At 39.1% G+C, this 27,939-nt stretch overlaps 3 protein-coding genes across 3 annotated transcripts; 1 reads left to right on the top strand and 2 right to left on the bottom strand.

Annotated features, from left to right (window-relative positions):
* Positions 1-47: 47 nt before the first annotated feature.
* Positions 48-9,746, bottom strand: slc22a5 (solute carrier family 22 member 5). The gene is made up of 10 exons (XM_023429361.2): positions 5,786-9,746; positions 5,563-5,666; positions 3,747-3,901; positions 3,479-3,650; positions 3,224-3,350; positions 2,572-2,666; positions 2,246-2,460; positions 1,203-1,385; positions 878-1,013; positions 48-464 (listed from the first exon to the last, which is right to left on the bottom strand). Exons 1-10 carry the CDS (start codon positions 6,173-6,175, stop codon positions 368-370), a joined length of 1,674 nt encoding a protein of 557 aa, XP_023285129.1. The 5' UTR covers positions 6,176-9,746; the 3' UTR covers positions 48-367.
* A 149-nt stretch (positions 9,747-9,895) lies between these two features.
* LOC111672087 (organic cation/carnitine transporter 2-like) lies at positions 9,896-20,778 on the top strand. The gene is made up of 10 exons (XM_023429379.2): positions 9,896-10,389; positions 10,910-11,013; positions 12,209-12,363; positions 12,470-12,641; positions 14,757-14,883; positions 16,513-16,610; positions 18,004-18,218; positions 18,493-18,675; positions 19,736-19,871; positions 20,137-20,778. Exons 1-10 carry the CDS (start codon positions 9,991-9,993, stop codon positions 20,219-20,221), a joined length of 1,674 nt encoding a protein of 557 aa, XP_023285147.1. The 5' UTR covers positions 9,896-9,990; the 3' UTR covers positions 20,222-20,778.
* LOC111672086 (organic cation/carnitine transporter 2-like) lies at positions 15,860-27,859 on the bottom strand. The gene is made up of 12 exons (XM_023429376.2): positions 27,551-27,859; positions 25,716-25,898; positions 25,426-25,529; positions 24,861-25,015; positions 24,521-24,692; positions 24,193-24,325; positions 23,820-23,920; positions 23,237-23,451; positions 22,455-22,637; positions 22,154-22,289; positions 17,552-17,651; positions 15,860-16,669 (listed from the first exon to the last, which is right to left on the bottom strand). Exons 1-12 carry the CDS (start codon positions 27,755-27,757, stop codon positions 16,658-16,660), a joined length of 1,701 nt encoding a protein of 566 aa, XP_023285144.2. The 5' UTR covers positions 27,758-27,859; the 3' UTR covers positions 15,860-16,657.
* Between the last annotated feature and the right edge of the window lie 80 nt (positions 27,860-27,939).

The raw sequence follows: 27,939 nt of genomic DNA, 5'->3' as shown, positions 1-27,939 counted from the left end.
ATTGGAATATGAAAATATCTTTGTTAAAAGATGAAAACAACTCAGGCTGTGTTTTGGAAGGGTTCATATGTTCCATTTTTAATTACATTCATTTTGTGATGAAAACTTAGGGACTAATCAGATTTATATGCATTTCAATGTTCATACAAAAAAATCAAAGAAGTACATTTTTCTAAAAAATATTTCTTGAATTACAAGCACCAACTGAGTAAAAAAATAATAGTTATTAAAAAAAATGACAAAAACAAAAAAATAAAATAACAAAACAAAACAACGGTTCTTGGAAATGGACTTTTGCCTCCCCACTACATGTGTTTAATTTTCAGATTCATTCTTTCTCTCTCTCTCTCCGCCTCTTTCTCTCATTCTATGGAGTAAGTGTTTGCACATCAGATTTGTCCTCATGTTGTATAGGTGAGTTCCCCCTTCCTGCATATTTCTTCTTTTTGGGTCCACTACACAACCTGTAACCATCAAAAGAAAGGAATGTTGAAAATGGCAAATGAGTAACACAGATAGCATAGAAACATATTGGCAATTGACATATTTATATTTTCTATTTGTCTTCTTTTCTTTTATTGTGCTGTAAGTTATCACATATTTATTTTTGATCTTTCTATGTATGAAGATAGTCAACGTTAAGGTGTATAGTATCCTCTTTTTACTATGGAGCTAACAAAATAGAATAAGAAATGCATCATCACTTAATCAGCTCTTTAAGCTCTTTCCAAGACGAGCACTCAAACCATTGTAAGATCTAAGCAGTTCATTAAGTCGTTATGTGACTGAGTTAGTGTGTTTATCTAATCTGTAACAATGTGTTAATGGTGACCTGAAAAATAGATGAACTACAGTAAACTGAGTGCACTGCACTAACCCCAAACATTCTTGCATCTGCTCCACTGTTTCTGGAAGATCTTTATTTAGAGTCTCTGGAAGGAAGAAGTTAACGACAGAAGAGGCAATTGTGAGACTTCCCATGAGGATGTAAGGCAGAACCTTATTATAGGTACCTGTAAATAACAAAGAAGAAGCAAAAATCCTACATTAGAAAATGAAAAAAACTGTTACTTGAATATAGAAAACATTATGTTTCTTCATATCACTGATTTTAACCCAATGCAGACTTTATTGTTCTTTTAGATACATTGAGGATATCAATACAGCAAATTTGTGAGATACTGTGCTCAACCTCTACATACCTAAATAGATGACATAGGGAGCTGTGATACTGCCGATGCGTGCAGCAGAAGAACACATTCCCATGCCTACGTTCCTGAGTACAGTGGGGTAAATCTCAGCGGTGTAGATGTAGACGATGCTGAAGGCCATGGTGAAGCCAAACTTCCCAGTCATTTCCAGAGCCAGAGCAACAGACTGGAGGGCTGAAGAGGTGAGAGAGGAGATATCTGGAGTGATTTCTGAATACACTCTCCAAATTTACTAAAATGCTTATCTTTGGTACTTAAACAAAAAAGACAAAAGTCTTTTAAATACTAGGCAAGTAACATGATCTGATTACTTCATCACACAAATTTGGAATTTGGAACCCAGTGTCACGTGAGCTCTAAGCTCATGTTATATATTAATTACATACAGCCCTCCAGAACACTGCGCATGCTTTAAAATATACTCTGAAACTTAATGATTGCCAGTGTGGATTTGGAAACTGCTTTCGAAGAATACAGTCCATGTGCAGATCTGAATTACACAATCAACAGCAAAAGTGATACTAAGCATGTGTTACAAAACAGCCTGCATATCTATTATTAAGCTGTAACATTTACATAACCAGCACCCACTTACATAAAGCCTACTTCTGGGAAACAACCTGCCAGCCCTGTGACCAGCTGTATTTGTGCCACAGGTTAAACTTATGCCCTTCTTAAGAAAGAATGAAAGAGGTCAGAAAAAGAAGGTCACAAGGATGTCGAACTTACCACTAGTGTTACTGGAATTTTGGGATATCTGTCTCTAAAATGTGTGCCTCCACTATAAATACACTGGATGTTTCATTTGTAGTTCTCAAAAAATGAATAATGAAAATATTTATTTTATAATTTTGCTCAACTGTCTTTATAAATATTACACTGCCATGTAAATGAGAACACTCATCACCAATAGCTGTGGTGAGCACTGAGTCCATAAATGTTTTACTGCATTATATGCAATTAGAATGTAAATCAGTGTTGGTGTCTGTTACGTTGTCATACTGTCATTTTACATCATAAAAAGAAGGTCTTACTGTCAGGGATGAATTGGATGAGCAGAAGAACTCCTCCTCCAATGGCAAGGAATGATGACAGGAGTACTCTTCTTGGACATTTCTTTAGCAGCCAAGTAGAAACAACATAAGCAGGGACCTCAGTGGTCGCTGATAAAAAACAGTTCATGAAGGGATTTCCACTCAGGTTGGAGGTGTTCAGGGATAAACCAAAATACCCGATGTTTATGGCCATCCTGAAAAAGAAAAATGGTATTTATTAATTTAAATAGATAGTCTCATCTTCGCTGATTGACATAGTTTTGGTGACTGTGAACAACCACTACTCAGAAAACACAACCACTCACCACAAAAGCAGACACATCAGTGTGATGCATCTGATGTTCCTGGATTTCAGAACATCAAGCATGGTATATGTCTTGTTTGGAGGCATTGCCTGGTGCTAAAACCAAAGCAAACAATAGAATTAATGAGGTTATGTTGTCAAGATTGCAGACAGAATATCTCAAATATGTTATGAGCAGATTCAACTTAGGCTTTGGTCAAAACAACGGATATAAACAGAAATTATACAATTATGTTTGATTCCAAATACTAAGAAAATGGTTTCAGGGTCAAGAAATACATTTAAAATCTAATTCTAAGAAACAGGAATAATGTTTTTCTCTGTGAGAGCACGTTTGAGTATTGATATGTGGTCACTTGACAGGGAAATGTCAGATACTTCACTGTACCTTTGAACCAGCTTTCACTCAAACTAGGCAGACTAGGCATACATGAACTGGAAGAGGAAACCTCCTTTCAGCGCATAGGAGAAAACAATGAACTGTGACCCCACTGGTGGTAGGGAAAACTAAATCAGTAAAACATTGCCAAGTGGTCTCTGCAGACATATTCCAACATTTTTTTTCGAAACCATTATGACATCTATTCTGTTCCGTAAAGACTCTATTTAGCGTTTGAACAAACTCCTTGTTAAAAACAATATGTGAACCTCACCTCAGATTTTTTAAAAATGACAGGCGGAGCTTCAACTTTGTTTTTCCTTGCAGCGTATCTCACTATGACCTCGGCCTCTTTCACTCTGCCCTGGGTGATCAGCCACCGAGGAGACTCTGGGATAAACCTGCACAATACTTTTAGGTTAGTCACAATAGGTCAGCAAAATCAGAGGATTTTGTTTACTGTTAAACTATGGATGCTCACTATTCATGCATAAAATATAGAAATCGATAAGAATTATGCGTAACGTACCACCAGAGAGGGATGTACACCACAGCAGTCGCGGACAGGACAGCAAGCAGTGTCCTCCATTCTCTGATGCCATATGCAATCCAGGGTAGTGTCATATACCCAATGCAATAAAAAAGAAAGGCCCCGAGAGTTGTGAACAGCACTCGCATAGTCTTGCTCAACACCTCTGTTCCTGTCCAAGACAAAAAAAAAAAAGTCACATTAATCATCTGTTTGTGTGCAGCTGACAAAACCAAACACAGGGTGAGGAGTATTTTACAATTCATACCTAGTACAAATGCCGATATATAGATGGATATCTGGGAGGCTCCAACAAAGAGGAACATGATACAGAACATTCTCCATGAATGAGAGAAGGACTGAAGCAGGACCGAGACACACTGGGCAGCAAGAGAGATGAAAACAACCTTCTTCCTCCCAAATCTGAATGGAAAAAAAAATGCATCATTGACAGTGATTCACAGACAGAAACTATGATGGCGGTGACATGTTTGGAGTTTTTTTTTTTATGGTCAAGCGGAGGACTGTTCTTTACAGTAAGTTGATCAATTGATCATATAAAGGCTAGCAAAAATCTCCTTTTGCTTAACATGAACTTACACCTGCAAACTCAATGATGTCCTCCAACATCTACCATGCAGTGCAAATGTTGCTCTGAAAGGTTCTGTGTGACAGTAACGGTGTCCATGCAGCTCCCCACTAAAGACAAGTTGCATGTATTGTTTCCTTGTATAATGCCCTCACAAGACACTGTGACCTTGACCTTTCCACTATTCTCTCTAAACACTACAGATGGATATGTCGCTTGACCCCTCAAAGAGGGAATGTTAGGAGAGACTAAATGAGCAGTACTCTCCTGAACTGATGGCAACATGCAGTGATACTCTTTAATAGCTTTATTGTAATGCTTAAAATCCTAATGTGACACAATAATCAAAAAGCTCTACAAACCTCAAAGCCCCTCACCCTTAGCCTCCCCCATTTCCCATCCATTGAGTGCAGAGTTTTCACAGCTGCAAAGTGTTCCTCACCGCTGTGTCCTGAGCTGCATGCTTTTTTACAACTCAAGCTACAGGACACTGAAGTCCGTCAGAGCTGAACTCTTAAAACAACTAATATCAAAAACTCCACAAAGACTCACAAGACCCCGACAAAATCACACCTGTCAGGTTCAACAACCCTACACTAACGTCTAACAGCTGCTTGTCTTCCAGATCAAGGTAATGTGCATGTGGTTTCTATTGACAGGAAGCAAAACCAGTGCAATCCAAGACATTGCTGAAATAAATCACAGTCTTGTAACTAGGAAATTAAACAAGTATTTAGGCACAATTAAATTTTAAATCCAAACGAATTACTATTACTAAAAGCAGCTGCAGTCCTGGTAAGGACGTGATTGTGTGGCAACAGTTTCAAACTTTTCTTATTAACAATCATTTTAGAGGACATTTAGAAGAAGGACTGGCTCCAGCCCCCCCACAAGCCTCCAAGGACAAGCAGTATAGCTAATGGATGGATGGATTTAGAAGACGTCCAAAGAATTCTTATCCTCTGGCTAAAGATTTTTAGCATCATCCACCACCATTATTGTTTCACCAATTTGCTCTCAGGTTGTGGAGCCTCTTGTGGTAAACTAATCCTGTCTGAATGTCTTTCTGTCCTTCCAGACCGCTCCCTAAGGACAAGAGCATTTTCATATTTGTGTACCGTCACTGTCAGAATGGCAATGGCAATGATTTCAGTGGAGGAGACTTCTTAGCTTAGTGGAAACAAGCCCTCTCTTGGAGAAAATGTCAACTTCAACAGTAGATGGGGCTGTTGTTACAATAATGACAACTAATCAAGTCCAAGTCTCCTGTCTCATTCACTACAGTGTGCTATCCTCACTTTGTAAAACCCAATCCACATATAAGACAGCTATTAATTTTCTATTTCTATGAGCATTTTCTTAAGACTTCAATTTTGACCAGAATTTCTTCAATGATGAGATAAAATAAACACACATATGTAGCAAGTTTCATTTTGGAATATAATAATATAGAGTTCATTTAGTGGAATCTCACAGATGATTAAGGATGAAATACCTGTCAGAGAGCTGTCCTGAGATCAACGATCCAACAAGGTATCCAACAAACAGAGTTGATGATGCAAAGGGAACTTTCCACTGGTTGTCACAAACAAGATCCCACTGTGAAAAGACGCAAATTACATACATATTTCAAACAAACAAAAAAAAAAGAACATAGGCAACTGACAACTTTCATCACTAACATCTTATACAGAAAACACACACACATTCATACTAACCTCAGTGACAATGTTGGACTGGTAGATTTCTTTGCTGTAGTTCCATCCATTTAAACATCCCTCTTGCTCCAGGTTAGTGAGGTTGACATCCCTTCCAGGAATGAATCCTTCAGCAGAGAGGTTTCTAACCACATCCAGCCTGTATCTGCTGCACTGGCTCTGCACCTCTTCACCATCCACTATCGTAAAGGGAATGATGGCATTTCTCCACTCCTCAGTCAAGTTGACGTCTGGAATGAGACAGTGGTGTTTCGGAGCCGCTCCAACAAAGACGATGTAAAGCCCGTTGAATCCAGTTGAGACAAAAACCGTGTTTAGGAGGAAGAATGTGGTCCAGAAGTAAGGACCAGTCTGTCCGAGGAATGCAGTGTCTTCATCATAGTCTCCCATTCTTTATAAAAAAAAAAAATACCTCCCTGCTCTTGAGGGAGAAAAAAGTCCTCTGAAATTCCTCAGACTATGAGACGTTGTATCCCTCTTAAAGTCTTCAGCTTAGTACCAGAGTGGTGGGGTTGAGCTCTCTGTGGGGCAGAGTGAGCTGGTCCCTCAGCGGGACGGAGTCACAATTCAAAAACTTCTGTTTCTAGTCCTGAGAGCATTAAACCTCCTTTCTATGGGACAACTTTTTCATCCCGGAATTCCTCCCAGTCAGACTGCTGGATACACCGTCTCAGTTTATGAGCAGACAGGAAAACTATTTATCTGAGATTAGTGAATGAGACATCTCTCACCCGCTGATTAGATTTTCTAAAAGTGAAATGATCAAAAGCTTCAGAGTGGCCAGTCTACCCACCCAGCCCCCGCACCACTGTGGTCAAAGTGGTATTTTCTCTAAACAACATTCCACACTTTTAAATACCCCAAAGAAGTGCACGTGCCTGTACTCTAAATGTTGCTAAGTAGCATTAAGACTCCCACTGGACTATTTTTAAGCCTCACTGCAGAGTCAAGCAGAAATTATAACAAATCTCTATGTTGGCTTGAAATTGTATAATAAATATGTTAATTTACTTATATTTGGAATAAACTGCTAGAGTGTGGCAAATACAAAAAACTACATTTAATTTTACAGTAATGCATTTTTAGTCTGTTGCTTAAACATGTTCCCTGCATGCTTATTGTGTATACTGATAATCACATGAGTATTTCCTGAATCAACTATAGATTTTGATCTAATGTGAATGAACTGCAAATGGTTAATGGGCTGTTTTTGACCACTCAGAAGTGCTGCACAAAAGCCACATTCACAGATCTCTTTTTTTTTTCTAAACATACAGCGCTTTTTCACTCACTCACACACTCGCACTCTGATGACACATCGGGTGCAATTTGGAATTCTGTATATTTCCTAAGGAAACTTTGACATGCAGACTGGAGGATCATCATGTTTCAGTCTTCTTTTCTCAGCGTACAATAATTACTGAGTAAAGCTTTTACTCTGATGTGTTTGAACATTATTTCTGTCACATTTGTTCTTCATTAGTCCTTGAGAACAAGGCAAAGGTGGAAAGCCATCACTCCTCCTACACTGAGAGAGGATTGCTGTATTTCACAATAAAAAACAATTGGATAAGATTTCACTGGAACAGTATAGCTCGCAGTATTGAGGTGAATTAGGTGAATTAGTTTCTAACAAGTGCTAGCCCAGTCTACTGCAACATAGACATCAGAACCAAACTTCACAGTCAAATTTTCAGTTGTTTTCCCACTGACTGTTTTCTGTCTGTTTTTTCTTTCTTTTTCTCTTTTGGTCAGCTTTTAATTTTGTCTTAATTTCATGTTTGAATTTTATCTTTGCCCTTAGTCCTCAGCATCTGCAATAACCTGTGGAAACAAACAAGAAGAGAGGGCCCCCCCCCCAGAGGCTCTAAAATTGTTTTAGATACCAAAATAGTCTGACAGACTATTAATTCTACCAATTTATAATGCAAGTAATGTAACATTTAAAAAATTGTAGGTAAAAGGAAACTTCTAATGTCAGGCTTTTTGAGGGCCCTCTTCATGTTGCGGCACTTGGTTCCATTATTCCCCTTTACTACTACGCACTTGATGATACTATCAATCAGTTTCATCAGCACCTACATGAAGATCCTTTCATGAAGATAATCAGAGATCTTTCAGCTGAGCAACAGGATGCATCCATTTGCAAGGCTGTGATAAGGTGTCTCCACACACAGTGGTGATTAAGGACATTTAACATGTGACAAGATTAGATCATTGTCATATGTGGTCACTGACGACACCCACTGCCTTTCAAAAACAACTAATCAAAAGTCCACAGACTGAATGATCTACTCCCACGAAAGTGTGAAAAGATGCGACTGCCTGATTCCGGTTCTGTGGTGCAAACAAAAATAAAGATGCTCACATGCTGTATCTGAACCATGTTTCTCATGAGTGGATAATTAGCTTAAATTATTTATTCTAACCATATAATGAAAATCACATGGCAACTGAACAGCAGTTTAGCTCTAAAATGATTTAATTTACCACATACATACATAAAACAGCATACATACATATATAAAAGTGTCTCCCAAAACTCTGCACATATATTTTAAATGATATATACACTATTACTATCTGCATATGAATCTATTATTAAAGCTGTTATTTTCTTTTACTGAATGCGGTAAATAGAGTTAAAAGGTATATGGTCATAAATAACAGATTGCTTAATTTCCTTTGCACACATTGCAGGAGATAGCACATTCCTCAGTTTCACCATAAAGCTGAAAGTCTGTATAATCATTAGCCTGGGCTTCCATGGCATATGTAAAAGATTCCCATCAACTGAGGAGGTCATGGTTTACACAGTTAAAGGCTTAATTGGGTGTGAGCAAAAGGGATTTCCTGCACGTGACATGTGAGAGATCACATGAATGCCATCTGCGCATGCATCTAAATGTCAAGGGTTAGTGTCTGGTATTTTCTTTGTTTGTTTTTACTGCTTTGTGTGGGTGTACCTAGGACTTGTTTTAATGTTTTGTCTTGTATCATAAATAAATACGTTTATCCTGAGATAATATCAATATATATTTTGTACTTTCCACTTCTGAACTTGGATCAAAGATGTGTCACAGTTGTCATTGCAGAGATAGAAAAGGTCCAGAGGGAATCTGAGGCCTGTGTGGCAAGTAGAAAATAAGAAATGTTGAAAACTGTTTTTATGGTAGTGAAGGGGAGGGAGACCGTGTCTGCTGCAATGACTCTCTCGCTCGCCCTCTAACGATGGACTTAGTTTGTGCTTTGACTTTTGATATAGCTGTCTGGATAAAATCAAGTTTCCTCATGTCCCCAGCTGGAGCTTCAAAACATGCCTGCATAGAGATGCCAGTACAAGTTCACAGGAGAGTACACAACCAAATTTGATCTGATTTATATTTACTTTTCACTAGAACTTGGATGTTGTTCCCATGCTTTTACATTTGCTTTAAAGAGATGAAAAAAGGAAATTGTAAACACACATAGTATGATAGATATGTCATGGCTACTTCACCCTTCACCCAACCAATTTTGTTTTGATTTTTTTTTAGGGGGCGACCTTTAGGCAAGTTTTCTTCACAGAATTCTAATAGGCAATAAATGAATGTGTTATCTCACTTACCCTAATCTGTTTGGTATTGTGTTTAATCACTTCAAGTCCGAAGTTTTTCAGCTCATGATTATAAATTCTGAAGCTGACAAGTGCATTTTCTCCACTGAAACTGAAGAACCTATAAATTTCTTACGCCCACTATTTTTGACCATCCAAATGATACAAATATTTAAAAGCGTGCGCAGGTCTGAAAATCAGCCTTTTGTTTCTCATCTGTGCAAAATAAAAACTTTACGCCAGTTTTACCGCGATACTACTACAAAACAAATAAAAAAAACAATTATGACACGTTTTCCTTTTGTGTGGCATTATATTACAGAGCGAACTGTAGCAAAAGGCCAGTTAATCCTGCTGGGAGTGTCTGTAGACTTCCAGTGTTTTGGTTTCATCTACATTTGGATCACGGATTGTGCCTTTAAAGATCGGTTAACTTCGGATACCACAGCCAACTTAGTGCAGCGGGTGGTGGGTGGGATGGTTTTGTCGCTCAAACAAAACCACTGCTTTTGAAATGACCACTGCGAAGTCCTTCATTCGCGTCTCTTGTTAACTCTGCCCTACTTTGTGCGCCTTGATTGTGCAGCACCGTAACCCACTGACTAGAAGCATGGCCGACTACGAAGCGGAAACCGCCTTCCTCGGCGAGTGGGGACGTTTTCAGCAGCAGGTGTTTTTCTTCCTTTGCCTGAGCATCATCCCCAACGGTTTCACCGCTCTGGCCATCGTGTTCCTCGCCGACACGCCGCCCCACCGCTGCCTCATTCCCGCGCACCTCAACCTCACGGACGCATGGAGGAACAGCAGCATCCCGCTGGAGGAGGAGAACCACAGCGGCGCCTTGGTGCCCAGCAAGTGCTTTAGATACAAACTTGATGATATGCTGAGTTTCTCAGAGAGAGGTTTACTGCCCGGCGTAGATGTAAATCTGACTAATGTGCCAAAAGAAGGCTGTCTGGACGGGTGGGAATATGACCGGAGCGTTTACATTTCCACCATCACAACTGAGGTTTGTGTACCTGCGCGGGTGCCAAATTTAGTGGAAGCTGCAGCTGCTTCCATTATAAGGGAGAATCGTTTGGTGTCTAAATGTGGCGCATTTATTGACATAAAGCCACGCATGAGTTGTTGTGTAAAACTGTCAGATATTAAAAGTTAGATGAGACGGATTTAATCACCCACTGATTAGCATTGACCACAAAAACTGAAAAAAGAAAAAAAGAAAAGAAACCAGATATCAACCATTACAAACATGAATGAAAAATGGAAATCCATTTTTGGGTTCATATAGTTGTTTCTAATATTTTGTCCACCTCCATTTAATAATTTTTTTAACATAATTATGTCGTCATTACTATCTTGCAACATATGTCAACATTACAGTACAGTCTCAATAAAAGTGAACATTCTAAACTCCACATAAATATTTATTTTCTTCTTGCTTAGAATACCATCTTAAAGAGTCTACTGTTTTACTGTATTTGATGTAGTTATGATTTATTATTCTTGTGAGTGTGTGTGTTTTGCAGTGGGACCTGGTGTGTGATGACAGGTGGAAGAACCCGCTGACATCCTCTGTCTTTTTCTGTGGAGTTCTCACTGGCTCCTTCATTTCAGGACAGCTTTCTGACAGGTGATAGACAAAAGATTAACTTAACCTCTTTGTCAGAATGAACATGTCAATGAACACTTCCCCATGACTGCAGTAGTTTTCTGCCAAAACAAAGGTCCATTCATGTGTTAGGCCAATCATTAAGCTTTAACGTTTAACTCCATGACTTCTTTCAGAACCCAACATTAAAACAAATCGGTCACATTGTCAATCAATTGCTAGATTTTTCAATTATTTAAATGTCATGAGTTGAGTTATAAAAAAAAAAAGTGTTTTGTGAGGTCACAGTGACATCGAACTTCGATCACCAAAATCTAATCAGTTCATCTTTGAGTCAAACTGAATGTTTGTCTCAATTTTGAAGAAGTACCCTCAAGGCGTTCATGAGAATGGGATGGACGGACAGCGTGGAGGCATAAAAAGCAAGCATTAGCAAGATTTCCAAGATTGGGCCTGTTAAAAGGGAACCCCACAGATTTTACACACTTTCCAAAGTCTGTTTACAGGTTAGGGGGAGTCCAACTGCATGTGTGAAAAAAGTTGTATAAGTCTTGTGTGGCTCCAGATGCAGCTGCAACTGATACGTTACCTAAAGTGATGTCATAAATATAAAAAAAAAAGGAAATAAAACTGGGTATTTGGAATTTGAAAGAAGTTTAACAGACTTCAACAGGTGCTTTTTGACTACTTGGGGGCAAAAGCTTCTTCAAAATGAGCTAACAGACACACATGCTCGACATGTCACCATATATACCTGTAGTTGATATTGCTAACATTATAGCCAACAGTTGCCCACTTACATACACCAGAGACAGAGCAACATTATCATCCCATGGGAGTCATGTTTCCGGCCACTCAACGTATGCAAGTCTGGTGTTCCCTCTTCTTTTAGCTGTGGTTTTGTGCAGACCAAGTCTGGAAAAAAAATGTGGCTCTTTACCTGCTAGATATTTGATTTTCTTCACCAGGTAGCCAAAAGAAGCTAAGAGGTGGAGTAAAACTGCACAAATGACTGATAATTCTATATAGGTTCATCAGTAAAAGTGACCCCACTCCTACCAAATGTAAAATAATGTACTATGTAATGTATGCTCTCAACATACAGCCACAATGAAAAACCATACATGAGGTCAATCATTGTGGCATGACATTGAATCACCTTCCCATCTACACAGCATGTATTTGGCGATTAATCTATGCTTTATGTCCTTTTCAGGTATGGGAGGAAAATAGTGATGTTTGTTACCATCGCAGTCCAGACAGTGTTCACTTTCATCCAGGTCTTTTCTTCATCCTGGGTCATTTTCTGCGTCGTGTTCTTTGTTGTCGGGTTGGGACAAATATCCAATTATATGTCTGCATTTGTGTTAGGTACTTTTTCCCCTCTACTCATTGAATCTCAGAACTATTTAATCGCTAACCTGTTCATGATAATGCAGAAGACTATGACATTTCTCGTGTTTTTTCTTGTGTCAAGGAACAGAGATTTTAGGCCCACGTGTGCGGACAATTTTCTCCACTGCGGGTGTGAGTCTGTTCTTTGCCGTGGGATACATGCTGCTGCCGGTGTTGGCTTTTTTCATCAGAGACTGGAGGATGCTTCTCCTAGGCCTCACCCTGCCTGGCTTCCTTTGTTTGCCTCTCTGGTGGTAGGTAGGTGTGTGCTTGCTTGTGTGTGTCTGTGTGGATTGCAACCATGTAAGACCTGGGATTATATACCCATAAGACATTTTCAGAACTTGGTGTGGTACTACTCTGATTCACGTGCTGACTGTGTATTGCTCATAGTTCTCTCCTTGGCGCCAAGCTTACAATGAATACTTCTGCCTGAGACATCGGAACTCCTGGTCCATGTGTTTTCTCCAGCTCACAAGAATTTCAATCACACAAACTACATATAGTTGGTCTTAATTCCCCAAACAGCTCTGGCTCTGGAAACAAACTCCTGGAGGGGGGCTGGAATCTATCCTTTTCTGGCGTTGCCCAGGGTGAGAGGCACTGGGTGGGCGTGGGCTGGCCCAGGGGTCTCCTGAATGAACAGACGGGTACCAGCAGGCCAAAGGGGCTCCAGCTGCGAAGGACGCAGTGTAGGAGGAGTTTGGGGAGGTCATGGAAAAGGACCTTCAGATTGCTTCAAGGAGGTTCAGCCAAACTGTCTGACATCTCAGAAAGGGGAAGCAGGGCTTAGCCCAGGCTGTTTAGCAGGTGAGGAGAACTGTTGACTCAGACTGAGGATATCGTCGTGCAGTGGAACAAACACTAAACTGAACAAACACTCTCGAGACTAACCAACCTGTCCTCTGAGGAGGAGACACAGTCTGATGGCTCGGAGGGAGTCTCACTCATATCTCTGGGGTCTTTGAGGTAGTTGAAAAGCTATGCAGTGGCAGGACATCCGGAGAGGATGAGATCTGCTCCGAGATGCTGAAGACTGGACGTTATTGGGCTGCCGGGGCTGATACACCTCTTCAATGTCGCATGAAGGCTGGAAACAGTGCCTGTGGCCTGGCTGACCAGTGTGGTGGTTGCCATTATGTCCGCTTTTTAAGAGAATTACCTCTTTACTATTTGCAGATGATGTTGTTCTACTGACTTCATTAGATTTTGAACTTCAGCATGCACTGGGGCTGTTTGCAGCCAAGTGTGAAGCTGTTGGGATCAGTCAGCATCTCCAAATTTGAGGCCATGGTTCTCTGCTGGCTCCCACTCCGTGGGGGTGGGTTGCTGCCCCAAGTGAAGGATTTTAAGTATCTATGGGTGTTCCTGAGTGAGGGTAGGACTGAGCAGGAGATAGACATGTGGATTGATGTGGTGTCAACAGTAAAATGGGTGTTGTACCGGACCATTGCGGTGAAGAGAGACCTGAGCTGGAAGGCAAAGTTTTGGATTCACCAGTCTATCTGTTTCGATCCTCACCTAAGGTCATGAGCTTTGGGTAGTGAAGAAAAGATTGAAATTGTGGATCCACATGATAAAGATGAGTTTACCACCCTGGGTGGCCTTAGAGCCGGAGAGATAGGGCGAGGAGCTAGGAAATCTGGAGGGTCGTTGGAGTAGAGCCACTGCTCTTTAGTGTTGAAATGAGCGAGTTGAGGTTCAGATTTGGGCATCTGATTAGAATGCCTCCTTGGCGCTGTCCAGTGGAGGTCTTCCAGGTTCCAAACATGCTGGAGAGATTATATATGTCGTCTGGCCTGGGAACGCCTCAGGATCCCCCAAGAGGGGCTAGAAAACATTGCTGGGGAGAGAGACATCTTGCTTGACCTACTGCCAATGCGATCGTGACCTGACCCTGGATTACGTCGTTGAAAATGGATGGATGGATGGATGGGTGGATGAATCTTCTCAGTTGGTAATATTTACAGGTTTTCTTCGTCTTCTGTCATAGTAAAATGACTATCTTCAGGGTTTTGAACTGTTGGTCACATAAAACGCTTTTGATAGACTGTTTTCATTCCTTTTTTTATTTGTAGAGTAGATTGTAGTTTATGATCTACAAAATTTTCAAATGAATACATTTGTATACATTGATTGTACCACTATGTATTGCCAGTTTAAAAGCCACAACAAAATCTGCTTATGCCAACTTAATGATGGCTAGTGTTAAGTAGGTTTTACTTTTATGGCACCACTCAATTTAGAATTATAAGGAATCAAAATGAGGAAAAGGAAAAGCCTCAATTGTATTTTTGCTGTATAGTATGGTTTCCTCTGTTGCAAGGGTTGAAGCTATCTCTCTCTCACTCTGTCGTGTTATGAGGCAGGTTCATCCCAGAGTCTCCTCGGTGGCTCCTCTCTCGGGGAAGAGTAGAAGAGGCTGAGGCCATAGTGAGAGATGCTGCTAAGAAGAACAAAATTGAGCCACCATCTGTCATCTTTAATCCTTCGCAGGTGAGATCTCAGTGAAAAACTGAGTGCATGTGTGAGTGCATGAACACCAAGGTGCTGGGAACTGCCATGGCCGCTATAGTAGCCAGATGCAGGTGTACCATATTCAATTCAGTACAAGTTGTTGAACTTAGGGAGTGGGGAGTTAAAGCTCTGTTTTCAGATAGTTTCAAGTGACTGTCAGTTTATTATAGTAGTGTTTGTGTTTTACACTATATGACGTATAGTTCTTTTGACATATATCATATAAACATGACTTTAATTAAAGTTACTGTGCCTTCACTTGAACCTGCTTGAAGATCGTGATTCAGATCTTCCACCTCTCCTGCTCTATGAAAACAGGTTTACAGAGAAAGCTGAAAAGACCAACATCAGTTAAGTCTCAAAGTCTCAAAAATAGACCCAAATCAATTTGTCAATGTCACTACATAAAATTTACGAAAAAAAGGAAAGTTATCACTTCATAATTTATCACCAAAGCCATGGGGAATGACAATGAATTTAGCCTTCTATTCTACTGAAAGCGCAATACTTCTGTAACCATATAATCCTTATACCTAAGCCATTAACCAGTCCACACACATTTCCCTGCTCATACTGGTTTGCTGTGGGTAAGCTTTTCTGGGCATGTTTGCTCGAATTGTCTGTGAGTATCGTAAAGCAGCTATATATGTATGTCGAATAACTGGATGTTACGATTCCATTAAGGGAGCTCATTGTAATACCGTTTTTCTACAAATTTAATTTTTTCATCCAGCAGGCCTTACTTACTCACACCTTTAAACCATTAACTTTGTTCTACAAAACAAAAACTGCCTCACTGACAACCTTTCCTCTGTGTAGACACATTGTCCTGCACTGTCCACCTTGGAAAGAGCCAATGGACTCTCTGCAGGGGTCAGAAAGTGTTAGTGGTTAAATCAATATCATTTTGAATGATTAATGTTTTAGAAACACAATTTAAATATATACAAGGCCATAACAGTCAAGTTTTATTTTTATGTTTACCAGTCCTATATTATTATGCTGGAACATTTTTACATTCTTAATACAAATAAAATACATAATTCGTACCACTAGCATTTGTTTTGCCTCTTACTGTGGGAAATTGGATTAGAGGTATTGTTATCCTACTGAGCCTGTGTGTTTGTGTGGAGTTGGTCATTTTTTATATTTTTCGCAATATTTGATAGAGGTACGGGCCAAATTCTCAGTTTTCTATTCAAAAAAGCAGAATCCAGAGTTGTAGCATTCAGCAAGTTGCAAAAGTTAGCATAATGTTAGAAGACACTGATGCACAAATATATTACAAATATAAACAATTATGTATATGCAGCAGCACTGAAAAATGAATAGTATGATAAAAATGAATGCTAAGAAGGGATGAAACCATATCTTACAACTGATTAAAACTATTTCTGCCGCATCATTTTGTCATTTCATGTTGGACTTCTGCCTCCATTGATTTCTGATCCTTGTGTTTGGGTACTGTATGTGTGAACATGTGCATATGCATGTGCTCACTCAGCAAGTGGCCATTCCATTACAATGTTCTCTGTAATGAAATTATTTCTAGACTGATGGCTCTGCTCGTTAAGTGTCTGTTGTTCCACGTGCTCTGCTGCCCCACAGAAAGAAAATCAGTCTGAGAAGACGACAGCCCACAACATCTGTGACCTGCTACGTTCTCCAAACATCCGCTGGATCTCTGTCACGCTGTGGCTGGTGTGGTGAGTCCCTGCTGTCCCACCTGACCTGCACATTCAGTACAGTGACCCTACATGCACAACTATACACACACACACACACACACACACTCACTCACATAAGCTCTCATATATAGACATATACACACGCTGTTACACACACAGTTTCAGCCTGTTCAGGCATCACTTCAACCACATGTCAAGCCATCTCAGTAACAACAAATAATGATCTGCTGGGTGCTGTGAAGCCTGCAGCTAAGATCAAAATCAGGTTTTATGTAACTGCACAGTATGGCTGTATTCTTCCTGCACTCACTTCCTTGCCAAGTCTGAAAACAGGTGCAGCTTGGTGTTTCTTTGATTTAGAAACCATTCCATTTAGTTTAACACTAAGAAGTCACGAGCTAATCAGAGCAGGTGGATACGCCCTAATTTGCATGTTATTTTTTTTGGCTGCTATTGAAGGACTAACTTAAACAGTCAAAAAATATTCAGGATGCAAAAGTTAAATATTTTTCCGATCTATTGTTTGCCATCACAGCTCAAAGCTTTCATTTAACATACATAAATGCCCTGCAAATGCTTCTCATATACTGACATTTATGCCTCTTCTCTTAATAACATCATCTATTATAAATTAACCAAGGCTTAAAAATGTCACCAAAACTTCTTTGTTGACTATTTTGCAACAGCTTTTACTGGGATTTTATATTTTTAATTTTCTTCAATGTCTCCCATCTGCACTTATGGTCAGAAAGCAATACTTCCAACTGTCCTTTGTATATGCTGTTACATTTCTTGAACCTGCAATAATACGTTTTTTGGCCACTTGTTGGCAGAAACAAGCTGTAGACAACAATTATATATTATTACCTTTTATCTTGATATGGAAAACAAATAGTTGACTATTTACATATGAAGCAGATATGTATAAACATTAGCAGGTGATCATTTTTCTGCACAACTACCTTCACATTGGTTTCCGGTTTTTCTGGTATCTTGTTGACTGCTGTTGTGGCGGCATGTGAGCATCCAGTCAGGATTGTCCAGTCTTGTTCTCTTGTTCTATGAGGAAGGGCAGATTCAGTCTTAATTAATCACCACATACCGTATTTGTGATCTTCACACCTCAACTACTTCAGTGACAGTGCCAACAAAGTGTCAGTGCCCATTTGTGAAAGTCCTTCCCTCAGTTCCTTTGCAGCTTTTGATTCAACCTAATTTCATATACATACATTTACAACCATTAGTTGACAGATGACAATCTCCAGACAAGAAATACTGATAAAAACCGATTGAGTGTGGAAATAAACAAGTTTCATTGTTTCTCAAAAGGCTGTAGTGCCGTGTCATTTAGCTGTACAGGGTAATAAACACCTACCAGACTGTTATGTATGATTACGAATTATCCCCACAGGAACACCGTGACTATCGGCTACTTTGCACTTTCCCTGAACACGGCGAACCTTCACGGCGACGCGTACTTCAACTGTTTCCTGTCGGCTTTGGTAGAGATTCCAGCCTACACTCTGTCATGGGTTTTGTTTCGCTGGTGTTCCAGAAGACTGAGTCTCTTCTCAACCCTCTTCATGGGAGGATTGTTTCTACTCTTTATACGGCTCATACCAGCAAGTATGGCACTTCAATGGACAACAGTTTAACGCATTTCCGCAATTTTCTCCTTCGTTGTTTTATGTAAGATCATTACCTATCATAAATTTATCATTATATAGTTGGAAAACTCAAGTTTGCTTTCTTGCTCACAAGCAAGCAGATACACTCATGCAGGATCTGAGATGTTTTCATTTTAAGTAGCAGTAAGTTGTTTGAATTATTGTTTGAATTGTCAATTTTATTTTATAACTCACATGCATTCTTGACCAGTTGAATATTTTGTACCCTCTAGACCTGATTTATTTTGCCATAACGCTCGAGATGATAGGGAAGTTTGCCGTGACGACAACATTTGCCATCGTGTACGCCTACACAGCTGAACTCTACCCAACTGTACTGAGGAACACAGCTCTTGGCGCCTGCTCCATGGCCTCCAGAATAGGCAGCATTATTGCTCCATACTTCATTTACTTAAGTAAGGATCAGATTACATCTGCGTAAAGCCCATCAAGTTTATGTCCCATCACTCATCTGTCTGTTGATCTTCATTCTCTTGAAGTTACTGGAATAATTTGACTTTCTTAAAATACTACATGGACGCACTTCAAGTTGTAAAATCTCCATCCATCTATTATCTACACCACTCATCCTATACAGGGCTGTGTGAGACTGGCTCCTCTGTTACAGGGTTAACACACTTGGACACTAACAGTCACACTTAAGGGCAATTTTAGAGTTCCCGGTTCACCTAACCTGCTTGTCTTCGTATAGCAATCTGCTATTAGCTTAACCAGCGCGAGACAGCGGACAAAACAGATATCTCTTTTCTGTTTAAGATAATATGTGCCTTTATTAATCCCCTGTAGAGGAAATTCAAATTGACACAGCAGCACAAATATTAATAACGACATAAAATATGAATAGAAATAGAATCTAGAGTAAATAAGATACATTAGAAATACTATATACAATAAAATATACAACTACAGGTGGACATATCTGTACATGGCTGTTGCTTGTTGAGCAGGTGGTTTGATAAAGTTCTTATTGGCCTTTTAAATCAACTTCAGTAATCTTCACTTCACCGGAGCAGCCTCTCAGCTCTGCTGTTTGCTGTGTGTGTGTGTGTGTGTGTGTGTGTGTGTGTGTGTGTACATTGAGATATTTGAGTGTCTAGATTTTTTAAATATTTTTAATGGAATTGCATTTGCAGGGATGCAGTGTTAAGAAAAGCAGTCCTTTTCCCCAACTGACTTGTGCTAACACGCAGCTGGACCAACTACAAAAACAAAACAAGAACAAATGTCACTAGAACAAAAGAATAAAAGCAGGCTTGATTAGCACTCAGTTTGGATAAACCGGCCTAGTTTAGGAGTCGGTTTAGTTTCAGTTAAGATTTAATGGGTTGGGTTTACTGATGCATGATACTGTTTTTTTTAAGTCTCCACCTTTTGTCTTTTTGTTTTAACTGCTCTAAAGTACCATTGTAGCTAGAGTTGTTTTTCAGTGTGTCCTCCTCTGATGCTTTGCCACAGGAAGCTATTCGATTTCACTGCCTTACATCCTCATGGGAAGTCTTACAGCTCTGGCAGGGTTGCTGAGTCTCCTGCTGCCTGAGAGCTATGGAATGCCACTGCCTGACACAATCACTCACATGCAGCAGTTCCCTGGGTAAGACTACACCTCCCTGTGATTACTTTTTCTAAAGACAAGGGTGATTGTTGATCTGGTCATTAGTTTTTTGTAGTTTTCAATTTTTATGCTATACTATATGCTATATACTATATACTAGACACATTTTAAAAAATGCTCCATACCAGGCTTTAGGTGCTTGCCTCATTTACCTACAGTAAGAAAAATAGGCCTTCACTGCTGTGTAGTCTGTCAATCACGACTGCAAGTGTCTCACTCTTTTTTTTTTTTTTTTTTACGCTAGATGTTGTCAGAAGACATCTTATGCACCCACACACACTGAAGAAGAAGAAAACGCTTGTGAAAGGAAGTCTGCAGTTGTCCCTTGAACAAGGAGCAGCACTGATCCAGCTTGAGGGGAATAACTGGGCAAACATCAAGTCTCTCTGCACATTTCTGCTTAATGGACATTTGTCAGGTATAACTCAAAAGATGGTTCTTTTTGTCTCTGGATGTGTGAAATTATGCAGGTTCAACAGGACTGAAGAACATGACATAATATAATTTCTGCAAACCTGGAATGATGTTTTCTCTAAGACAGCGCCAAAATACTGTTAAATGAAGAGTGAACCAATGCATCTGTTACCATACTTACATAATACTGCTCTGTAAATTATGAAAATAGTGTAACTTTGAATGAATAAAATTAACAGTGCATCTCTAATATTCTGAAGAGACATTAATCAGAACCAGCAGCCACATTTAGGGTTTTATGGTATTGCAACTGCAACTTTTGTTTTTAAAATGTGCATAGAAACAATTATAGGCAATATTTTGTACACATCTTTGTGATTGAAGATAACATGCAGAGTGACCTGAAAGGTAGAAAGTGTTCTACACTGTAATATAATCAAACAGTTCTGTAATAAACACTACCTTTGTGAGACTTGAGTGGACTATTTAATTAAAAAAAAAAAAAAAAAAAAAAACATTTTTAATGGACACCATTTTTCATTGTGTTGTTTTATTGGACTGACCTTTATTTCTGATGTATTTGCTCCTTTGTATTTGTAAATGAGGATGGAAATATTACAGACAACTTCGGGGATAATGTTACAAAGCACAGTACAAAGCCACAATGTCCTATGGAATTTAGTCAATATAGAAACAATTTTCTGAAATTTTCAATAGTAAAATCAGTAAATGTAGCAATGATAAACAATAAGAATATATATTAAATAATATATAAATACATTCTATATATTAGTAAGAGATATTTTTATTGATTTTATTTTCGTCTCATTCATGTACGTAAAGTTTTAGAAAATCACAATTGGCTGTCGAAAAGCAGATTTTGAGTGCTCTTTTCTAGTGATGACTGGGCATTTTATGCTGTTGGAACAAAAGACAAACACGTCATGATGTCATGATGATGAAAATAATGAAGGCATACATGGTTTTGATATTATACTAAAAGATTAGTCTAACATTTTCTGTTTCTGTTGCCATTTTCATGTCTGGACACATAGTATCAGTTGGTCCGTCTAGAATAAATTTATTTTACACATTTTTTCGTAGCAGGTTGTTTAGGTACAAAAACATGAAAAAAAAGCATAAATTGACAGAAATATTCAGGAAAGGATGCCAGTGTCATGACTGTCTTGCAGTATTTTGGTTGTTGCACTCTTAAAACAACATTTTTCTTGAAAGGTTTTGATTTGATTTAAAGTCTCATAAAATTACCCTTTTCTTGAAAATACATGTTATGACTTCTCCCAAGGACTAAAAATACTTTTAAATAATATTTTCTTTTCTTTTTCAGCAGAGAAACCAATACTCTGAGTGATAAAGTGACCACTGGTCAGCCATGTCATGTACGACAGTCAGCGACATTCACGTTTCAAGGTGAGCCAAAGCAAAACTCTATTAACTTGGGAGAACCTGGAACCTCCTGAGAGAAAGGACCAGGATAGAAACTTGAAAGGACCTCAATTGCAGTTACAGTGCTAAACACATGCTGTGTAAAGTAAAGCTCTTGAGATAAACCTAAACTTACTGAGTCTGGGCAGTAACAACTGAGACGTTTTGGTGATTGATATTCTAAAACAGGCTATAAAACAATTATGATTTCATTTAAGTGTAAAAAAGTTTAAATCATCACCGTCTGTTTTGTGATTACCAGTGAGAGTTGCCAGAGTCACAAAGTTTAAAGTCCACACATGAGGGCTTTAAATAAATCATGAATAATCTTGAATAATTTGTATATTATAAGAAGATTGACATGGTAGAAGCATAAAAAAATTTATGTATTCCTTTCTCACCTTCCTCTCTGATGCATCTGCTGAATAGTTTGAGGCAGAGGTCGTCCAAAACTCTCTGGAAGGAAGAAGGAGGCAAAGGAAGACACAACAGCCAGAGTCCCCAGTATAATATAAGGCAGGTACTCAGAGTATACACCTGTACAAGGACAAGATGAAATTATGATGGAAGAGTGTGTCTATAGAGCATCCATACTGTATATAGGTGAAATCAGATGTTTCTCTCCAAAAATTTGTCTATGTGCTGAGATAGATCCACATTAAACAAATGGTAATAATAACTACTAAAGACCAGTTTACTCACTCAGCTGGAGCAAAAAAGGTGAAATGCAGCTGCCAATTCTGGAAACAGTTGTACATGTGCCTGTCGCTGTGTTCCTGAGCATCGTTGGGTAAAGCTCTGCGGTGTAGGCGAACAGCAGGGCGGTACCAGTGGTAATAGCAAATTTACCCAGCATCTCCAGTGCAACAGACAGGTCTGATAAACCTGACGGATAAGAAATTGAACAGAAACACAAACTCTCTGTATGATTCACTCTGTAGCACTTGATTAAATGCATGGTAACTAAGTGTTTGTAGATTTTTTTTATTTTTTTTTATTTTTTAAACCTTTTTCCCCTGGGTCTAAAAGCCTAAATATATATTTTTTGGAAAAAGGCAGTATTGTGATGCACCATGTCATGATTTCTTCTGCTGTGCGGGCTTAGATGGAAAACAAGCACAGTCCTAGGTATTCAACAGAGAAATCAGGGCAGAGATGAGGCTGTTTGAACCGGCAGAATTCAGTTTTCGCCAGTTTCTGTTTTGCCCTGTTATCTAAGTTTTTGTAAAAAACGTGTTCTGCCAGTTTTGAGTGAGAGTACCACTACTAACTGGGATGTAGTCTTACAAAGAATCAGTGTAGCATGTTATTTATCACTAGCCTAGAAGTATAATTTTCCATCTGAAATACATGGTGCCACTACATCAGCATCTTATGCAACACATCTCTATTGTTCTTTCTCGTCTTGAGACAAGAGGAATTTTCTGGCAGCAGGGATCTTCACATCTGAGAAACCTTTAGCTCTTGTAATTTAAAGTGTTTACTTTGAGGCACCAGTTGAATCAAGTACAGTGACACTCCTCCAAGGAGCAAGATACAGATGACAGACAGTCGTCGAGGAAGGTATCGCAGAGCCAGCCAGCTGGAAATGTATGCAGGCACCTCTACAGCTGCTGAGATGAAGCAGCTTATATAGGGGTTTGCATGGAGTCGGGATGTGTTCAGGGACAGGCCAAAGTAGCCAGCACTCAGACTGAACCTAGGGAGACAGAGATAAAGATATCAGAGATGTTTTAATGGAAACCTACATAGAAACAGAATTTAATAGCACAGACTATAAGACAAAACCATGAAAACAAGGAATGTTAAAAATGTTGAGAGTAGTTAAGGTGAATACATACATATTAATGTAATTAACCAGTGAGCACCAGTGGACATTATATTCTAAGAATTAGCTTTTTTAGGATATCAACCAAAAAAAGCGCTGGATGAGGTCCAAAAAGCCACCTTCAATATGTGTGCAGCTATGCAGAGTTAAGATCTATGTAAATGTAAATGAGTAACTATTAGTATTGCTTGAATCTAATTGTTTGTGTATGGTGATTGATGCTCAGACAGAATACTGACCACACCATGCAAAGAATGACAGTTGTGTTTCTGATGTTTCTGGTCCATATCAGGCTGAAGATGTTGTAATGCTCCTTAGGGTGCGTCTCTGTCTCATCAGCCTGCAAAATACAAAACCTCAGTCTCACCAGCAGTTTGTTGTGTTTAGCCATGCTATGCTAACAGTTACTGGATGGACTTCCATGAAATTTTGTACAGATATAAATGCTCCACAGATGATGAATCCTACTGACTTTGGTGATTTTAGCGATAGTGAAATGTTTTGACAACTATCAGGATGTAGTGCAAGGCAATTTGGTATAGACATTTATGTTCCTCACACACATTTGCTCCTGTGTCAATACCTGTATGATTTAAATCAAAGCCAACTTACTTGTACATTGTAATTATCAAAGATGACCTCTGGTGCCTGAACTTGGTTCCTCTTAGCAGCATCTCTCACTATGGTCTCAGCCTCCTCCACTCGTCCCTGAGAGAGCAGCCATCGAGGAGACTCTGGGACAAACCTGCCTCGTCATTCAACACAGAGACAGATGTTTAGGCTGGATCCGAGGGATTTAAAATACTGCAAAGTGGGTGCATACAAGTTATAATAATCCTGTAGAGAAAGGACCAAATAAGAGCCATAGGTTGCCATGTTTATGGTGCATGGTAAGGAAAACTTACCGCAAATACATTTTCTTGTAAAGAGTTCAACCTACCACCAGAGGGGCAGGTAGAGCAGGCCAGGCACAGACAAAGCCAACAGGAGAGAGCGCCAGTCCCTTAAAAAGTAAGCGAAGAGAGGCAGCATCATGTAACCAAAGGCAAAGGCCAGACATACACCCATAGATGAAAACAGGACCCGCACATTGCCAGTCAAGATTTCAGTACCTGCAGAAAAAGAGAGGAAGAAATACGAATAAGAAAGTGCAAAGGTAAAAAATACAAATGCAATTATATTTAATTAAATTAATTATAAAAAATTAAATCATAATTATCTTTCTATATCCCTCATTATTCAAAATCACTAATGTATAAAAATATTGTTGCGGCATTTACCCAGTACAAAAGCGGACACATAGTTGGAGATCTGTCCCAAACCACTGATGAAGAGGAGGATGGAGAACACTGTCCAAGAAGTTGAGAAGATTTCAACAAACGTAAAAAATGTCTGAACTGCCATGGTTGCAAACAGAACAGGCTTTCTTCCAAATCTAGTGAAAAGTGAAACAATGAAATGAGAGGACAAAATGGGCAAAAACACACAACAAAAACACTGATCATAAAATACAGTTTTTTGTCTTCTTGAGCTCAGAGGTCATAACAATATGTAATGTAGCTTTACCTAACAAAACATGCTGTATCACAAAAATGAACCTGACACTGAAAAAAGGACTGTTACATGAAAGTTTACAGTACAGAAATTAGAAATGAAAAACTAAAAATTTCCTTTACTAAAATCTGCAATGTTTTCTTTAGCAAAAAAGTAAAACAAGCACATCTTCAGGATTTTTTTATAAGATTATAAAAAATATTATAATTATCTACATTGTTCAAATAAAGAATTATCAAGACTTACAAGTACATTAAGGTAAATGAAAAAGATGAGATGGTGTTTTCGTACCTGTCTGAGAGCTGTCCTGACAAGAAGGATCCAACAAGAACTCCTAGGAAGTAAACCGTGGAGGTGAACGGCTGCTTCCACTGCTCACTGCACACCAGGTCAAACTGAACATTCATGTAAGAATGATTAAACAATAAAAACATTAAGAGCACAAGGAATACATGTCAATGTGATGATCAGTTATTGATTTAAAGCAGCAGCATTCACTTCTTGGTCAGTATTACTGACTCTACCTCAATTCTAAAACTTGAACTAGACCAACAAGCACTCAGGTACATGCGCTCACTCACTTCAGAAACTATGGTGGATTGGTAGATGTCTGTGCTGTAGCTCCACCCGTCCACACAGTCCTCCTGCTCCAGGTCTGTGAGGTTGACGTCCCTGCCAGGAATGTATCCCTGAGCAGAGAGATTTCTGACCACATCCAGCCTGTATCTGCTGCATCTGCTCAGCTCCTCTTTCCCATTCACCACCTCATAGTGACACAAACATTATTAATTTTATTAATAACATTTCTTTTTCAGTATACTTGATGGTCATTGAAGATTCGCGATGGTGAGAGTAAGAGAAGAGCTAGTGGCAGACGTGTCAACCACATAGAAATGTAGAATACATTAATAAGGCTGAGGGGATGTGACCTGGAACCGTTACAAACTTCTGTGTGACTTCTACCTGAGGGATGATCATTAAACCATTTAATGGAGCACCCTCCATCCTCCGTCTTCACCAATTAAGCACACTTTTCCAGAATACCACCATGATCGACTGAATCAAATGCTTTGATAGGTCTTTGAAAAGTGCAGCACAATGTTTATAATATATTTATATAATTTGTTTATATAGCACTAATCAAAATCAGAGATTAAAAAGTGCTTCACAAGGACAAAATAACAAAGAAAAGACAAATGCAAACAAATCACTCAAGATAAAAAAACAAAAACAATAAAAATAGAAACACAAGTAAGCAATGTTAAAAGTGAAATATTCAAAAGATTATTCAAAAGCTTTGTGAAAGAAATGTGAATGAAAGCTATTGATTTTGCTAGTCTAAGTTATTCGGGCACGTTGTTCCTGAGTTGTGTGGCCTTGACAGCAAAAGCTCTGTCCCCTTCAGTCTTATGTATTGTTATAGGCACTATCAACAAGTTCCTGCCTGAGGACCATAGACTACGAGCAGCTTAATAAGGGGCAATTAATTCAGAGATAAAATCTGGTGCTAGGCTGTGAAGTTCTTAAAAAGTCAAAAGTAGAATTTTCAAATTGATTCTTTAAAAGGACTGGCAGCCAATGTAGAAACCTTAAGAGGGGGGTAATATAATCTCTTCTCTTAGTTTTTGTGAGCAGTCTGGCAGCTGCATTTTGTACTATTTGAAGTCTATGAATTGTTTTCTGATATATGCCACTTAGAGACCATTACAGTAATCAAATCTTGAAGAAATGAAAACATGTATGATGGTTTCTGTATTGTGAAGGTCAGACATGAACAGAATTTTGGCAATGTTCCTTAAGTGATAGAAGCAAGATTGTACTATCTTACAGACATGAGTCTCAAAAGGTGGAATCAAATAAGACACCTTGGTTTCTGACAGATGAATGAATGGCCAAGTGAGGATTTTAAATCTATTTGCACATCGTCAGGGCCAATGACAAGAATCTTACTTTTTTCTGGATTTACCGGAAGGAAGTTCAGAGACATCCAGTTTTTTATGTCAGCTAGACACTCTTAAGGTGGACAACGTAGTGGGCTTTTCAGGCTTAAGTGCGACATACTGTATATCTGTGTATCATCAGTATATAAATGGTAGTAAAGACCATGCCTATGAATTATTTCACCTAGAGGGAGCATATATGGAAAAAAAAGGACTGTTCCAAGAATGGGACCCAGGGGCACCTAAAAGTGCTTCAGGGAAGGGCGTGAAACAATATCACCAATAAAGACAAAACAATATTGTTGATGATTGTCCAGGGCTTCAATGATATAGTTCAGTACACATAATTCAGTTTTCATGTACTATGACATGATCTAAATTCTGACTGGCCAGGCTGTAATATGTCACAGTTGAGAATTTCATATTTAAAAACAAGGTGGCAAAGCCACAACTCTATCTTCCTCAATCTTACATACCTTTACTGGGATGATACCTTCCTGCCAATCTTTGGTTAAGTTAACCTCTGGAACCAGGCAGTGGTGACTGGGAATGTCAGTCAGGTAGACAAGAGAGAAAGCACCAAAACCATTGGGAAAGATGCTGGCACAAAGCAAGAAGAAAACAATCTGCTGGAAAGGTCCCCACTGACCCAGGAATGCCGTGGTGTCATCATAATCCTTCATAATCCCAAAATCCTAGCTGTGCCCTCCACAATCTTTATTCTTGTAGACCACTTTTTACTTGCCACCACCCACCTGCCAGGTAGCCACTCCCTGTACTACATAAAACTATTCCTGAGATAATATTCCTCACCTACTTATGACTGCTGTTTACTACTGTGACCTGGGCAGTAAATAATATAGCC

Source organism: Seriola lalandi, unplaced genomic scaffold, assembly GCF_002814215.2.
Source record: "Seriola lalandi dorsalis isolate HSWRI2012SDOR001 ecotype SW California unplaced genomic scaffold, Sedor1 jcf7180002054893, whole genome shotgun sequence".
Lineage (NCBI taxonomy): Eukaryota > Metazoa > Chordata > Actinopteri > Carangiformes > Carangidae > Seriola > Seriola lalandi.
Note: the sequence above shows the minus strand (reverse complement) of the source record. Positions and strands in the feature narration are given on the sequence as shown.